Source organism: Amblyomma mixtum, chromosome 8, assembly GCF_055824585.1.
Source record: "Amblyomma mixtum isolate Tamu chromosome 8, ASM5582458v1, whole genome shotgun sequence".
NCBI classification, from domain to species: domain Eukaryota; kingdom Metazoa; phylum Arthropoda; class Arachnida; order Ixodida; family Ixodidae; genus Amblyomma; species Amblyomma mixtum.
The window spans coordinates 99,922,678-99,938,681 of record NC_143019.1 but is presented as its reverse complement, the minus strand read 5'-3'; the positions used below and the strand labels follow the sequence as shown (position 1 = coordinate 99,938,681).

The window sequence follows — 16,004 nt, the reverse complement described above, 5'->3', positions numbered from 1 at the left end:
TTGCTTATAAATTTTTCTCTCACCTTGTTCTGGTTTTATCCTGTGCTGTGTCCTCTGGTTTTTGCTTCTAGCTTTTGTTGTTTTTCCACTACTTCTCATACCACTTCTTGTTACCACGAGTGCATAAATGGCTGCGTGTTGGTGCCTGTGGTGTGGGTATTTATGCAGTATGTCGGCAGTTCTGGGAAAAGTTTTAAGTTCAGTGCCTGTGCCATCATCTTTTTTGTTTCTGTCCCTTGTCTGTATGTCTGAGTGCTGTCAACCACAATCGGTGCATTGAGCTGACTGCTCTTCAGCTACCCATGTGTATGCAATGAAGTGGCTTCAAGAATAATGTACACAAAAAAATTGATTGCTTAAAATTTCTGGCATGTTTTTTAGGAAAACATTTGGCATTTAAAGGGCTAAGAGTGCTCTGAAAATCTAAAAATTATGTGCTTCTTGGGGCCTTTCCTCAAATTTCACATCACCTTGTAGCGTGATGCAAGACGTTCAAGTTGTTACCCACAGTTTACTTTTTTGTTGCCCACTTATTGGCTGCCACCTTCTTTGGGAGGCAGTGTCATGGGGTTTGGGAGACAATCTGATTCCTGTGTGTTGGCTGAAGCTGTCTAAGCTTTTGGATGTGGGGAGCAGGTTCACGGTGCCAACTTTTGGCTGTAACTACAGTTTGGCCATGACTGTTAGTCCTTTTCTGTGATGCAGTGTCATTTATGTAATGCATAATTTGATGATGAAGCAGTCTTAGGGGTTGCGGTGCTCAGCTGTTGACTTCAAAGACACAGGATCGATCCTGGCCGCGGCAGTCGCATTCTGATGGAGACAAAATGCTGGAAGCTTGTGTACTGTGCGATGTCAGTGCACGTGAAAGAACCCCATGTGGATGAAATTATCAGAGCCCTTCACTATGGCATCCCTCATAGCCTGAGTCACTTGGGACATTAAACCCCATAAATCCAAACCCATTTTGGTACTTCTCAGCTTCGCCGCTGGCCTCTGCAGGCCAGCGAAACCTCCCACAAGTTGACGAACGGCAGTTTTTACACCATTCGTAAATGCCTACATAGACGCTACATCATTGGTGGCAAAGGTTGCCAGATGTGCAAGCGTTTCCGGTAGTTTTTCTCTGTTGCTTTCGTCAGGCAGCTTGCAAAAGATGTTTTACTAGGCTAATAAATGGTGAGGTTCTTTGTGTTCTTAAGGTGGTGCAGCGTGATAAAATAGACACTTAATAGCCATGCCATGCTTTTTTGTAGCCAAAGGCAATTTTTCGCCTTATTCTCATCATCATTTGCCTTTCATGCTTCCTCGAGGGACGGCAGTTGGAAGGAGGTCTCTAGAGCAGCTCCTTGTCTGAAGAAATGCCGAGTGGCATTCTTCAATCCTAACTGCCCATCAAATGGAAGAGCAGTTGTTTTCTCCACTCCACAGAGTGGAGACGGAGTATCGAGTTGAGGCGCACTTCTGAATTCGGCGGTTAGCCTTTCATAGGCAGCAGATATGCGCACTAAACTTTATTTGCTGTTAATCTTCCAGTTAAACACCAAATCCTCCGCATTCCTCATCAGTGCATACACTGTGTAAGGAACTTTGTCACTCCATTTGTCACCACTTTGATGTATGCCATCCCTAATTCAGGGGCTGTATAATTTTTGAAATTTTGTTGAAATTGCTTGAAAACCTTTGCAATTTCCTGCACCTCTCTTTTTCCCCCAAGTCCCAAACCTACGCAGAGTGCAAGTGGTATTTTAAACTCCAGCTAAATTTTGTTATTCATCAAAGGGCTTTTCTCTCTACTGCTTTGCTGGGTGTATCTGAAGTATAATATTATGCACCAGTGTGTGAAGCTTTGCTCCCAGAGCTATTAGCCCGAGGTAGTAATTTTAGAGCATTGCGTTGCGTTCTCAGCCTGGTTGCGTTTTGAGCCTGAGTTGTGCTGATTCCACGGCTAGAACCCAAGTTGGCAGCCTCCAATGCAGCAGTGTATCCCAGTAGTTGCCATGGGAGCCGAGGTGGTTAGATAATGGAATAAAATAATAGCAGGTGGCAGTGTGATGCTCGAGCACCACAGCTCGAAACTAAACTATATCGATCAGTATATGTATATCTGTCTGGCAGGCATTAAAGTCTGGCTGCTTAGTCACGACATTCCTGTAAAATTAGTGGGTGAACCGTTTGGCATGAATGTACCAGATGGTGTCATACGATTCAGCCTGTCGTGCAGCATAAACTTACTAGTTAAGTTAGAGCCTTTCTTGCAGCACGGATTCGAACTGACAACCTATGTTAGGTGTATTAATGCTCATTATTCGATCTGCTCATTTTTTATATTCAACCACACTAACATTACTTATTACCCCATCTGTGCAGATTCCTTCTGGCACTATTTGAAGCTGAAGGGTTGCTCGGCTGAGGATCTCCAAAATACCACAAGATGGTGACGCGCTACCTGGCACAGAAGTGCTGTGGCCTGCGGCGGTAAATATCTGTTCAAGCCAATAGTCTCTTGTTATATGCATGAATAGATTGGGTAAGCTCATGTGCTTACAAAACTCGTAACTTGACTGTATTTCCTAACTGTCTGTATGGTACACTTAGGCACTGGAATAACCTGCAAATCGCACTGGAATTTGCCTACTATAGTGAGATACTGCTTTACCCAAGTTCTGCTTAAGGATAGTCTGCTACTGAGATGACGCACAGAAGATTATATTTATGAACCAGACTGTTAACAGCACTTATGGACCACATTAGCAGACTGTTCTGAGACCGCACGCAGCCAGGCTTTTCAGCGTGGAAGAGGCGGCTTTAGACAAGGCAGGCGAGCGCTCTGTTCCTGCACATTAAGTAGATGTCGGATGAATCTCGAAAAAATATGAACGACGCGCCAGGAATATGACTACTACAACCCTTCGGAGATGTGCAGTGCACAGTATACGGCCATGCCAGCGACATGTCTTTCTGTTCAAACTTTCTCTAAAACCGCTGTCACTACGCAGAAGCAGGTAGCAGTATCTGTACTAAGAATCTCTTAGTGAAGCAGCGCAACGGCACAAGGCCAAGGGAAGAAGGGGACAAAAACAGCGCTGAACTGACAACAAATGTTTATTCCGGATGCTAACAGCATATATATACTCTTTTGCACCTTAGAAAAAACAAAGAAACAGAGAGCAGCAGGAAGTATCAATCCCAGTCATTATGCGCATGCAGCTGTATAGCGTGTACATCGATCATTTGAAATCAGGAAGTTGTGCTCTTTCACCGAGATGGCAACGGAAGGAGTGCTGATACAATTCGCACCCAGCTTCATGATCTCAGATGCCTCAATAATCTCTCGTGTAAGCTTATCCTTGTGCTTGGTAACAACTTGGCTGTTTTTGAATTCTGGGTAACATGAACAGTCACGACAGTGAGTACCTATGTGGCGGGCCGCGTTCTTGACATTGTTTGCGTGCTCTTTAAGTCTTTCATTAAGACACCGGCCAGTTTGGCCGATGTATGACCCACCACACTTCAACGGGACTGAGTACACCACGTTGTCTTGGCATGGCACATACTTCATCCTGTGGTTTTTCTTGCAATTATGACCAGATTCCGATCTTTTATCCGGGCGATTAACTCTCGCACACAAGCCACTCAGTCTGACAGGAGCCGAAAAAACAACATCTACTCCTGCCTTTTTGCCTATCTTCAAATTGTGGGACACAACATGAACATAAGGTATTACTGCCAGATTTTTTTGCTTGGAATGGGGGACAGCTTTGCCCTCCTTCAGCTTTTTCAATATCCCTTCTGCTACTGATGCCAGAATATGAAGGGGGTATTTTGCGTCTGTTAGCCTATCAACCTGATTGGAGAAACTAAATTCAAACTTGTGTGGGCAGGATTTTTGCATGGCATTTTGAAAGCATGACGCCACAATGCCTCTTTTAACAAGCTTCGAATGGGCTGAGCTGTATGGAAGTAAGGGCTTTTTACCCCTAGGATCAAATGCCCAGCATACATGGAAATCAGTAAAATATAAGGTCAGATCATGGAACTTAATGCGGTCATTCACAGCCACTTATGCGTAATTTCCAGCGGCGAAAGCACTTCACAGAATATCGCGCACAGGTCATTCACTTCCGCAGCGAAGCTAGCCGGGTCACAATCTAGTAAAATTAGGTAATCATCTACATGTCGGAACACTCTTGCAACTGTTGAGCTCATGAGTGATTGTTCGAGTGCCCTGTCAAGCTTAGCAAGGAACATGTCACTTAGCAATGGAGCGATGCAAGATCCTATGCAGATCCCATTCTTTTGAATAAAAACAGTTCAAAAGAATGGGATCTGCATAGGATCTTGCATCGCTCCATTGCTAAGTGACATGTTCCTTGCTAAGCTTGACAGGGCACTCGAACAATCACTCATGAGCTCAACAGTTGCAAGAGTGTTCCGATATGTAGATGATTACCTAATTTTACTAGATTGTGACCCGGCTAGCTTCGCTGCGGAAGTGAATGACCTGTGCGCGATATTCTGTGAAGTGCTTTCGCCGCTGGAAATTACGCATGAAGTGGCTGTGAATGATCGCATTAAGTTCCTTGATCTGACCTTATATTTTACTGATTTCCATGTATGCTCGGCATTTGATCCTAGGGGTAAAAAGCCCTTACTTCCATACAGCTCAGCCCATTCGAAGCTTGTTAAAAGAGGCATTGTGGCGTCATGCTTTCAAAATGCCATGCAAAAATCCTGCCCACACAAGTTTGAATTTAGTTTCTCCAATCAGGTTGATAGGCTAACAGACGCAAAATACCCCCTTCATATTCTGGCATCAGTAGCAGAAGGGATATTGAAAAAGCTGGAGGAGGGCAAAGCTGTCCCCCATTCCAAGCAAAAAAATCTGGCAGTACTACCTTATGTTCATGTTGTGTCCCACAATTTGAAGAGAATAGGCAAAAAGGCTGGAGTAGATGTTGTTTTTTCGGCTCCTGTCAGACTGAGTGTCTTGTGTGCGAGAGTTAATCGCCCAGATAAAAGATCGGAATATGGTCATAATTGCAAGAAAAACCACAGGGTGAAGTATGTGCCATGCCAAGACAACGTGGTGTACTCAGTCCCGTTGAAGTGTGGTGGGTCATACATCGGCCAAACTGGCCGGTGTCTTAATGAAAGACTTAAAGAGCACGCAAACAATGTCAAGAACGCGGCCCGCCACATAGGTACTCACTGTCGTGACTGTTCATGTTACCCAGAATTCAAAAACAGCCAAGTTGTTACCAAACACAAGGATAAGCTTACACGAGAGATTATTGAGGCATCTGAGATCATGAAGCTGGGTGCGAATTGTATCAGCACTCCTTCCGTTGCCATCTCGGTGAAAGAGCACAACTTCCTGATTTCAAATGATCGATGTACACGCGATACAGCTGCATGCGCACAATGACTGGGATTGATACTTTCTGCTGCTCTCTGTTTCTTTGTTTTTTCTAAGGTGCAAAAGAGTATATATATGCTGTTAGCATCCGGAATAAACATTTGTTGTCAGTTCAGCGCTGTTTGTCCCCTTCTTCCCTTGGCCTTGTGCCGTTGCGCTGCTTCACTAAGATATGTCAGACCAACTCGCCCACCAGTTCATGTTGTACTAAGAATTCGTATCTTAAAGGAAAAAAGAAAGCGCAATGTCCACCTTTGGCACGATTTCTGCAGTGATGTGCGTTCTGCCGGCTGACAGTACACCGCTTGCTTGGTGTTGTAGGCCTAACATGTGCTTTACTCAAGGTGTAGCGAGAAGCGCTTTTGAACTAGCCACCAGCGATCACAGAAATGTCTACTCTTTTTACCGCCTCTACAATAACTTTATGGTGGTATGAACGTGCAGTTTTTATTCCCGCAACGTCTTCGTAAGTGAAGCGCGCGGAAAAACGGGCCAGGCGGACCGCCTCGCACTGATAGATGCGGGTTGCATGCACGGACTCATTCTGAGCCGTTGGCAGAACAGTCATTACAGGCCATGATGCACTTGGTCACACGTTGCATGCACGTCTGCATCTTGATTTCTATCTGGAAACAGCTTGGTTGACGTCACTTCTGTCAGTAAAGTGCTCTGCATGCCAATGTCTCTCCCATTCCGGACGGTTCCCGCCAGCCATCGTATGAAGCGGCGTGTGCATATTCTTCAGTTGTATAATTGAGGCTTTATTGCATTATTCCTATGGGTTTACGTCGGGCCCGTGCCAATTTGATTTTAAATGTGGATCGTTGCATGAAAGGGGAATGCATAATCAAGATTCCACTGTATGACTTTTGTAACATTTGCATGCATTTTTGTGTATGCATACTATATATATCACTTCTTTTTCTTCACCTAGGACAGTCTGAACAAGAGAGACCTGCTGAAGAAAAATTCTGTATATATGTAAATAAATAGTCGATTTGCTCCAAGTGAGGTGTTTTTATACCTGGCTGTACTGCAGGAATGCATCGAATGTTCATAGTCAGACTGCTGCTCTGTAGCGGCATATTAATTGACAAATAAAGCGTACTTGGTAATGACTACAGGAATACAACACACTACACAAATGCACTACAGAAGGCAGACTACAGAGATACGACACTACAGAATTACGTCACTACAGAAGACAGACTACAGAAATACTACACTACAGAAAGACTACAGAAATACTACACTACAGAAGACAGACTACAGAAATACTACACTACAGAAGACAGACTACAGAAGTACGACACTACAGACTACAGAGGACAGACTACAGAAATACTACATGCCCAAAATACGACAGACTACAGAAGTTTTCTGTCGTAAATTCCTGTAGTGCGTTTTGACTGGGTGTCGTTATAATTTTGTATGTTTTTTTGTATTAGGCTTAATCCGTGCAATGAAAAAACACACAATACAGAGAACACACTCTATGCACCACTTTATTTACACAGGAATATCGTGAATAACAAAGCATCACCACGATCTCAACAATGCAAATCTAAGAAACAATGCAAAAGAATGGCCGCGCAGGTCAAGTGCACCTAATTTTCGTTCGGCCTGAGTACACAAATCGACTGGCAATTTCTCTTTCAGAACTTTAGTATTTCTCATCAGTAAACTCTGTAACATCTCTAAAAGCACATTTTCATTTCTATGTCAACACTAACGGAGCTAGGAACAATTTTGCTCCACTAATGAACGCCTTATCATTAGTTGAGCTTCATTGATATAGAGCACCTAATAATTTCAAGTTACTCGACATTACAAATTAAAGTGCGTGTAACGGAGGTAGCCTAAAAGAAGTGAAGCGGATAATAGACATAAGCAAAAATGAGATGTATGCAATCAAAGACACAGAGGACATCCATCAGGAAAATAGATAAGATAGCTAAAGCAGCAGGAGAGTTCTACACAAATACAGTTGACAGCGTTCATCAAATTGTTAATTATAGAGGTAATAAATTACTGCATTTGACATCACCCCCGTAACGAAGGGGAAAGTAAAAAAACCAGAGCAAAGTCTGTCGGTCGGTCGGTCGGTCGGTCGGTCGGTCGGTCGGTCGGTCGGTTGGTCGGTCGGTCGGTTTATGGGGTTATATATGGCGGAGTCATTCGCATACTTTTCCTGTCGACGCTGTGCACCACTCCGGCCCACATTCCTTCAAGACTGCCATTGAGCCACTCCTCACTTGAACATTATGCCCATGCCTCATTATGCCTATACCCCACGCCAATGGGCATTTGAGTACTAATAATAATAATAATAATAATAATAATAATAATAATAATAATAATAATAATAATAATAATAATAATAATAATAATAATAATAATAATAATAATAATGTTTATTGCCACTTTGTAGATGATACAATATGGTTCAGGCCCGTAAAAGCCAACAAGAAGCTTGAGTGACTGGGCCCGGCAGTTGCGGCCAGGAATACAAAAAAGGCAAAAGATATAGCAACGCTTCTCGTTACACCCAAGCGAGAGCCCAAAAAAAATATTGGAAAACACAGGTTAACAGCATAAGTATTCAGAAATTTAACTCTAAACCCAGAGTATACTTCAAAATAAAAATAAAAACATGAATAAATTAAATGAAATAACGAATATTTTAAGAATAACTTCACTCTAACAGAAGAATTCAAAGATCAACACAGGGCTTTCAGATGCATCTTTAGGTCGCGTATAGAAGTTACAGCAAAAATCTCATCCGGTAATTCATTAAAGATTTCAGGTACATAATAATAATAATAATAATAATAATAATAATAATAATAATAATAATAATAATAATAATAATAATAATAATATCAATCATAATAACAATCTTGTGTACAATAAACTATTTTTTTGGTAATGAGGCCGTGTAATTTTCTAAATGATTACTCATTCATGCAATGAAATTGCTTTGGTGGATGAATTTTGTTTCTCATTAGAACACTACGAAATTGCATATGTCCACCAAAACGGTTTTCACGGAATGTTTTCCCAATAAAAACGTGGCTTTCATTTCTTTAATACTGTACAAACCAAACGTATACTCAACGTCATATTCTTTTACGAAAGCATCCGTACAGATATGAATTAGTATAATTCTACAAACCAAAGAATAATAATTTGAAATCGGTGCTTTTCTATGATGAGTGTGTCCGTACATTTCCTAATAATTGCGAACTATGGGTCCATGTTAACGGTGGCGTTGGTGCGGGGCGTAGGAGCCCCGCATGCGAGGAACCTCTCAAGGCGGTTGCTGGGTGGAGACTGGGGTTTATTTCTTTAGAGGGAGAGAAAGATAGAGGGCGAGTGTACAAGAATGCACTTTCGCTGCTGTAGGAATGCAGACGGTCACGGTAAGGGAATTGGGAATGCGTCCGTCGACGGGGCCGTGGGGACCAGATGCCGTTGGGGGAGACGCCTGCTAGCTTTTGTGGGTGCTAGCTTTTGTTGGAGCGGCCGGCCCGCGCTTGTTTCTTGGAAGCGGGCGGCGAGTATGCGCGGAGGAGGCAAGGGTTGCTGGAGCGGCCTGGCGTCGCTTGGTCGACGAACACAACATTCCTTCCTCCTTAGTTGTGGTCACCGTATCGGTCGGGCGGGCGCCGTTCACGCTGGGGTCTTCGCGCTTGCTGTTGCATGGAACCGTTGGGCTCGTCTCCGCAACGTTCTGTCGCACTGTCGTCCAGACTGGCCGCCGATTCTCCATGTTCGGAGGGGGGCGCTGTAGACAGGTTGAGAACAGGCGAAGTTTCCGCTGGCAGCAGGATCACGTACGTAGCTGGCACAGTGTATTGTTCACTTGCTGCTGGTCCGTTCGTCCGATCGTGTGGCGGCGGATCTTCCGTCCTGTAGGCTGCTGCACCTGGTTTAATGTGACCAAGGTGCCTACGAACCGTTCCGTTTCTGTGTTGAGAAGTCTCGTGGACTTCTGCGGAGCTCGTCACTCCCTTGAGTCCTCGCTGCTAACTTGACGCACTTTTTGATGGCAGGGCCAGGTCCAAAGCACGCTTCTGGTGGCGTCGATGTTGCAGACGTTGTAGTCAGCACTCCAGAGTTGCAGTCGGCTGTCAAACTTCTGAGGCTGCGAAGTAGCTGCTGATCGAGTGGCTTTCTGTCGGCTGCGTCGATGTTGCAGAGGTTGTCGTCAGCACTCCAGGGTTGCAGTCGGCTGTCAAACCTCTGAGGCCGCGACGTAGCTGCTGATCGGTTTGCTTTCTGCCGGCGTCGTCGATGTTGCAGGCGTTGTCGTCAGCACTCCAGGGTTGCAGTCGGCTGTCAAACTTTTGAGGCTGCGACGTAGCTGCTGATCGACTTGCTTTCTGCCGGCGTCGTCGATGTTGCAGGCGTTGTCGTCAGCACTCCAGGGTTGCAGTCGGCTGTCAAACTTTTGAGGCTGCGACGTAGCTGCTGATCGACTTACGGCAGTTGGTCACGTCGCTGGAAACGTTACGGCTGTACAGCTCGGATGGTCAAGCGTACCGGCTGTACAGCTCGGATGGTCTGCCATCGACGTGCTTCTGGAGAAGTGTGACTAGGTCTCCATAGCTGACTTCTCCGGGTGGTCTAGGATCGAAGTGCTTCAGGAGAAGTGTGACTATAGGTATCCATAGCTGACTTCTCCGAGTGGTCTAGGATCGAAGTGCTTCAGGAGAAGTGTGTCTAGGCATCCATAGCTGACTTCTCCGGGAGTCTTCGCTGTGACCAGCACGCGAGCAGTCTCGAAGGTGTCGGTCCGCATAGCGTCAGGAGGAGCGCGCGCTTCTTTGCTTCGTCGGAGACGTCATTTGCCACGAAGTAGAAGGCGAGGCGCTGCATCCACGATCCACGAAAAGGCTCGATGACACCGTGCAGTCCTCCAGTAGCCATCGGCGACACCTAGAACTGCGTACGTTCTACATCCCACTTCTCGTCGCCAGTGTTAATGGCGGCGTTGCTGTGGAGCGTGGGATCCCCACATGCGAGGAACCTCTCAAGGCGGTTGCTGGGTGGAGACTGGGGTTTATTTCTTTAGAGGGAGAGAGAGAGAGAGGGCGAGTGTACAAGAATGCACTTTCGCTGCTGTAGGAATGCAGACGGTCACGGTAAGGGAATTGGGAATGCGTCCGTCGACGGGGCCGTGGGGACCAGATGCCGTCGGGGAAGACGCCTGCTAGCTTTTGTGGGTGCTAGCTTTTGTTGGAGCGGCCGGCCCGCGCTTGTTTCTTGGAAGCGGGCGGCGAGTATGCGCGGAGGAGGCAAGGGTTGCTGGAGCGGCCTGGCGTCGCTTGGTCGACGAACACAACAGTCCACTTGTAAGGTAGTGCTTTAGTTGCAAGTAACCAAAGTGCTGTCTTGTGTCTCTGAAAAAAAAAAAACTCCAACTAAAATAAGAACGCCCTAAAGCCTTCCTCTCCAGACTTCACTCGCGACACTGTCTTAAAAGAAATGCACCCTCTTTGGGCTTAACAAATGCTTTCTGTGGCTTTATTTGTGAACCTTTTCTAGATAATAATTCAGGTGCTCAAATATTTTCTTTTAATTCAAGTGCCGTTACTAAGCGTTTACAACCATAATTAAAGCCAACCAACATTTTCTATTCTCATAAGAAGCAGTAAACTGGTCTTTTTTCGTTACGTGAGCCTATGCAGAACTGCTGCCATAAGAAGCAGTAGGGAACGACCAGGCTCACTCAATCCGCGATTGCCCTTGCGACTTCTATTAGCAATTGAGTATCTCTTAGCAGCATACCATGTGAACATATCTCTTTTTATGAGATGCCTAATCCACATAACATTACATATTATAGAATATGCAACAAAACGCTCGAAATTGGAACATGAAAGCACTTTAAAAACGCCTAAATTATTCTAATGCGAAATATCAATGAGCCTTGAAATCTACAGAAACCCCGCCTACATCTAAGATAGCTTCGTTAAAACGCTGGCAATACCATCTATTTTTGGGGATGAAACATCGACACAGCCGTGATTTATTAGACATCCGTCAAAGGCTTTAGTGCTTGAATAATATCAGAAAACTCGGAAGCACAAGTGCGCTATTATAGTGCAAGACTGGGCGGTTCTTTTAATCTGCAACGTGCAAGCTCTGGAGCATGACATGTTTACGCAAAAGGCGTACTGGCGCTAAAAAACGAATACCACACACACAACAGGACAGGACTGGCGCCATTGTTGTGTGTGTTGTCTTCATTTTTTAGCGCCAGTACGTCTTTTGCATAAACATGTCACGCTACAACCAACTAGCTCAAATCAAAGTATTGCTGAAGCTCTGGAGCTTTCTCGCACATGGCGTCGCTCGTTAGGAGGTTTCATTGCAAAAAAGCTCAACAGCATGGTACCACCGTAGAGGTTTTGCGGGCCATTGTAAACAAAACACTATCGCGGATTTAAGCAAAGAAAGTACGCGTTGGTGTCATAGCTCCAATAGGCGTCATATAAAATTAACAAAAAAATCGGTGACAATGTATTCACTGCTCTGAAGAGCATTCAGCGACAAGCATGGGTGGCTGGCTGATCTGCACTGCGATAGAAGGCGGAATGCGCTGACGCTCCGCCAAAAAAAAACTGCGCAGATGAACTTGTCTCGGCCTGGGGACTCGAAGGCTGCCTCCTTACCGTCAATACACCTGCTCTTGCACTGTAAAACATTGCAGTATGCTCTTCAGGACTGAGGAAGAATATTTCGACCATCGCTTATCGAGCATTATCCGATGCCAACCATAGGGTGTCGGAATGAATTATTCTACGACGCCACGAATTTAATTGTTTGTTCGGTGGCAGTGCGGCCATAATGCAAAGTGTCCAAATTAACGGTGAAGTACATACTGCATTGAGTGTATTGTAAGCGCACAGTCAGTTACAAATGAAATGTGTATTATAGAACTCACACAAAAACAGGAAATTGAGAAGGTCTTAGTCGAGGGAAGGTCAATAATAGCGCAGGTTCATTTCACTCTGAGAGCGTTAGCACTGTCCTTTAGAAGTGCTCATTAGCCTCACTTGTTTTCTCCGCAGGACGCACCATACTTTTTTCGCATTTCAGTTCTCTTGCTCACTTGCTGCTGATGACACCTCTCTGACTGCCTCTGTTTTTTTTTCGGAAAGTTGTTTTTCCTGATGATTTCTGTAATGATTTTCGTTCTATAAATGTTTTCTCCCTTGATCAGCATGTTTCTTCGAGAAAATGCATAACAGTTACGTTTTTTAATTCTAATCAATGGTGAATTTCACGCAAAGGCATTCTTACGTCAAGCAATTCGCTGTAGATTCCCAGACGTTGGTAGGCAGTGATCTCTTTCGGCATCTTAAGGAGCACCGTGGCGTTCTTGTAGGCCTTAAGGTCATCGTTACTGCGAGGCATAGAAGGCACAAAAGGTTACAGTTATTTGCGTAGGGTTGAGACAAACGTAACCTACCCATTAGTCTTTGTGAAAAGTTATAGAATGACATAGCAGTTCTGCTGCTAGCAATACGTGAGTATTCAGTTGAGGGAAGCTTCTCCATTTCAAATAGGTATGCATACCGCACAGGAAATGCCGCGCTGCAGCAGTAGTTCACAAATCTGGCCGCACCAGGATTTACCCTAGCTCGGAAAAAATAAATCTTAAACACTAAATTGGAACTCTTCAAACAGAAGCACACTTTATGTTAAACGACGTCTTCTCTTACTCAAAGGAACTAAATTTACTTTCATTGTTGTCTACCATGATATTTTATCGTCTGCAGCTGCAGCTATGCCGAAAAGCTGCAAGTCTCTGCCGAAAAGATGTTACAAAAGATGTGCCGTATCGAGATATTGTGGACAAAGTGGCACAACTGTGCAGCGTGATCTGTGGAACAGAAAAACTACTTAACCATATCAGGCGTCCCCAGTTAGTGAGCTGTGACTTGATGAGGGGCCATTTGCTTGGGTTTCAGTTGAAGTTACCGAGCCAAAAATATCCTTACCATTCACGAGAAGTTACCCGCTTCCTCCAACATTAAAATGTATCGTTATATGTGAGAAGAAACTTCGCCAATAATCCCTGAAGAAATTATTAGGCTGAAAAAACTTGTTTAAAATAATAGTAAAAATCTTAACACCAAACAAATCTTCCATGCGCACAGATGACGAATCAATGAAAGTAATCATTAGAAAACGACAGCGCGAGACTTGATTACGAACCTGCCATTCTCGTCCAGGAACTCGTCCCCCGTCCCATAGCCAAACTTCCATGGCTTAGGCTTTAATTCGCCCCAGAAGCGGGCCTCTGTAGTAGAACAGATACGTGCATGTAATTCGATATCCTTTACGCAAGAAGAATCATCCTTACGCCTAGATTCTGTGAGCATGAAAAACGTGCAAAGAATCTTGGAAGCCTACGGAGGAAAAACCTTACGCTTAATTTGCTCACGAGGAAGGCCACATACTTTCAGAGGCGGACGTCAAAAAAGCAACATAAAACTACCATCACGCTGAGCCATTATTTCTTGCAGCTTCACGCGGGATACGCCAGTTTATCCTGTCGCCTCTACTCATAACCGAGGTTTCAGCATCTGCTGAGATCACCCTCACCCGACCACCTTACTCCCGCGTTCTACCCTACGGAATTTGCAAGTCTCCGAAATATTCTAGGAAGATATGGGTGATCTCTTTGTTGATCACCCTTCCGAAGTACTCGGAGCTCTAAAATGGCATCAACATCATCATAATCACCCTGGCTACGTTCACCGCAGGGCAAAGGTCTCTCCCAAAGCTCTACAATTAACCCTGCCCTGTGAAAGCTGCGGCCGGCCTATCCTTGCAAACTGCTCCATTCCATCCGCCCACGGAAATTTTTCCCATCTTCTGCTACGCTTCCGTTCCCTTGGAAACCAGTGTTACTATTATCGGTTATGTTGCTTTCTCATTACATGCCCTGACAAACCCCATTTTTTCCTCTTGACCTTGACTAGGACGTAATTAACCGGTTTTTGATTCCTGACGCCCTCTTCTTGCCTGTTAACGTTACACCTATCATTTTTGTTTTCATAGTTCACTGTGCTGTCCTTAGCTTAAGTTGAACCCTATTCGTTAGTCTCCGCGTTTCTGCCTCATAGGCACCGGATGAAACGTAGTTGCTGGGCCGCCTGGCAAAACTTCGATGTTTCCGGCAAAATAATAACGGTGATAAATTTGTTGTTACAAAACTTTGGTATTTTCGGGAGAAAATGTTATGAACAAGGAATTCGCAGCGTGCCATACAGTGATCGACTCGATAGTGCAGACCAAGACTTCAACATGCACGGCACTACTACTATAGCGGCCGGTAGTATGCCTACGTTAACGAAGGTAACCCTATTAAGGGGCGTAATTGCACGTGAGGCAAGTGATCTGACTGAGATTTTTCTTGGCACAGGAGTTCTTTCCAAAAAACGTGCAGTCAATACCAAAAATAACCAACAACCAGATTGTGCGGGATTTTGAAACAATGAGTCAAACTAAACACCATGTACCGCTTTTGAAAGAGGGATGACCACCTTACCAAAGACGTGCCCATCGTAATTCAAATCTTTGATGACAATTGCCCTCTCGCTAGCGGCGTAGACGAAGCCAGTGGCATCATAGGGGTAGCCGGTCATACTGCCTATTCGTTTCCCGTAGTATCCGCCAACGGGGCCTGCAAAAAAGAACTAGGTACGAACACGAGAACCGTTGGGCGTATAAACAGAACTGTATGGTCCAGAATGTCTTTTTTTTTTGCGCACCGTTGATGAAGAAGGTAACAAGAAACTTTTATACTGCGCGCAATGAGGAGCCAGCTTTGACTTTAAACGACACAGCTTGAGACAAAGACGCCTGCTTATACCATGTGTTAATGATTTATTTTGACACAGGTCCCCAATATACGCGATTCGTGTTTCTTGACTCTCGCACAGCTCTGACAGAATGGTCATCCTCGAACTTAATAACAGGTGGATGCAGATAGTCGCATAGACTACCTGGATATTTCGAGCGGCCTGATGGTAGTCAAAAAATGCTCAATTAATTTCGGAAACATTTAGGCGTCTTCACTCGTTAATTTCTGTAAAAAGCGATCATTAATTCTCTAAATGTAAGCGGAAGCAACATAATCTATTTTGTTAGTGCGATAGAGTCGCATTTTTCAATTTCCTTTTTTAGGATAACACATTAATTATTGCGCTTTCCATCCCAGATGTCGACTGTTCTAACACTGACGTTCTGGGTAGTAAAGCAAACGTTGCCACAGGCGCAAGTATGCACATTTGTATATGTTTAGTGTTTATAGCTTACTGCAAGCCAAATACCCAAGAAAAAGATTTTTCATCGGTGACATACATGAGATAATTTTTCGTAGAATTAAAAATATGTTTATATATATGCAAGGGAAGGGGAATGAGGGGCTAGTTATAAATATGACAGAAGCCAACAGCCACAGAAACCAAGGGAGACAGAGATTTTTAGTTTATTTATTTACTTTGTGCTGTTGTTCGATTTAGAATATTAATGAATATGTTATGGCTTCAAGCTAATTGATTAG

At 44.4% G+C, this 16,004-nt stretch overlaps 1 protein-coding gene across 1 annotated transcript in view; it reads right to left on the bottom strand.

Moving 5' to 3' along the window:
* LOC149333715 (uncharacterized) overlaps window positions 1-15,084 on the bottom strand; it is a 78,557-nt gene extending 63,473 nt beyond the window's left edge. Inside the window, exons 1-3 of the mRNA XM_089557786.1 lie at window positions 14,988-15,084; window positions 13,649-13,733; window positions 12,731-12,833 (exon numbers count right to left, since the gene is read on the bottom strand). Coding sequence (XP_089413912.1) covers window positions 12,731-12,833; window positions 13,649-13,733; window positions 14,988-15,084 — 285 coding nt within the window. The remainder of the gene's footprint in view (window positions 1-12,730; window positions 12,834-13,648; window positions 13,734-14,987) is intronic.
* Between the last annotated feature and the right edge of the window lie 920 nt (window positions 15,085-16,004).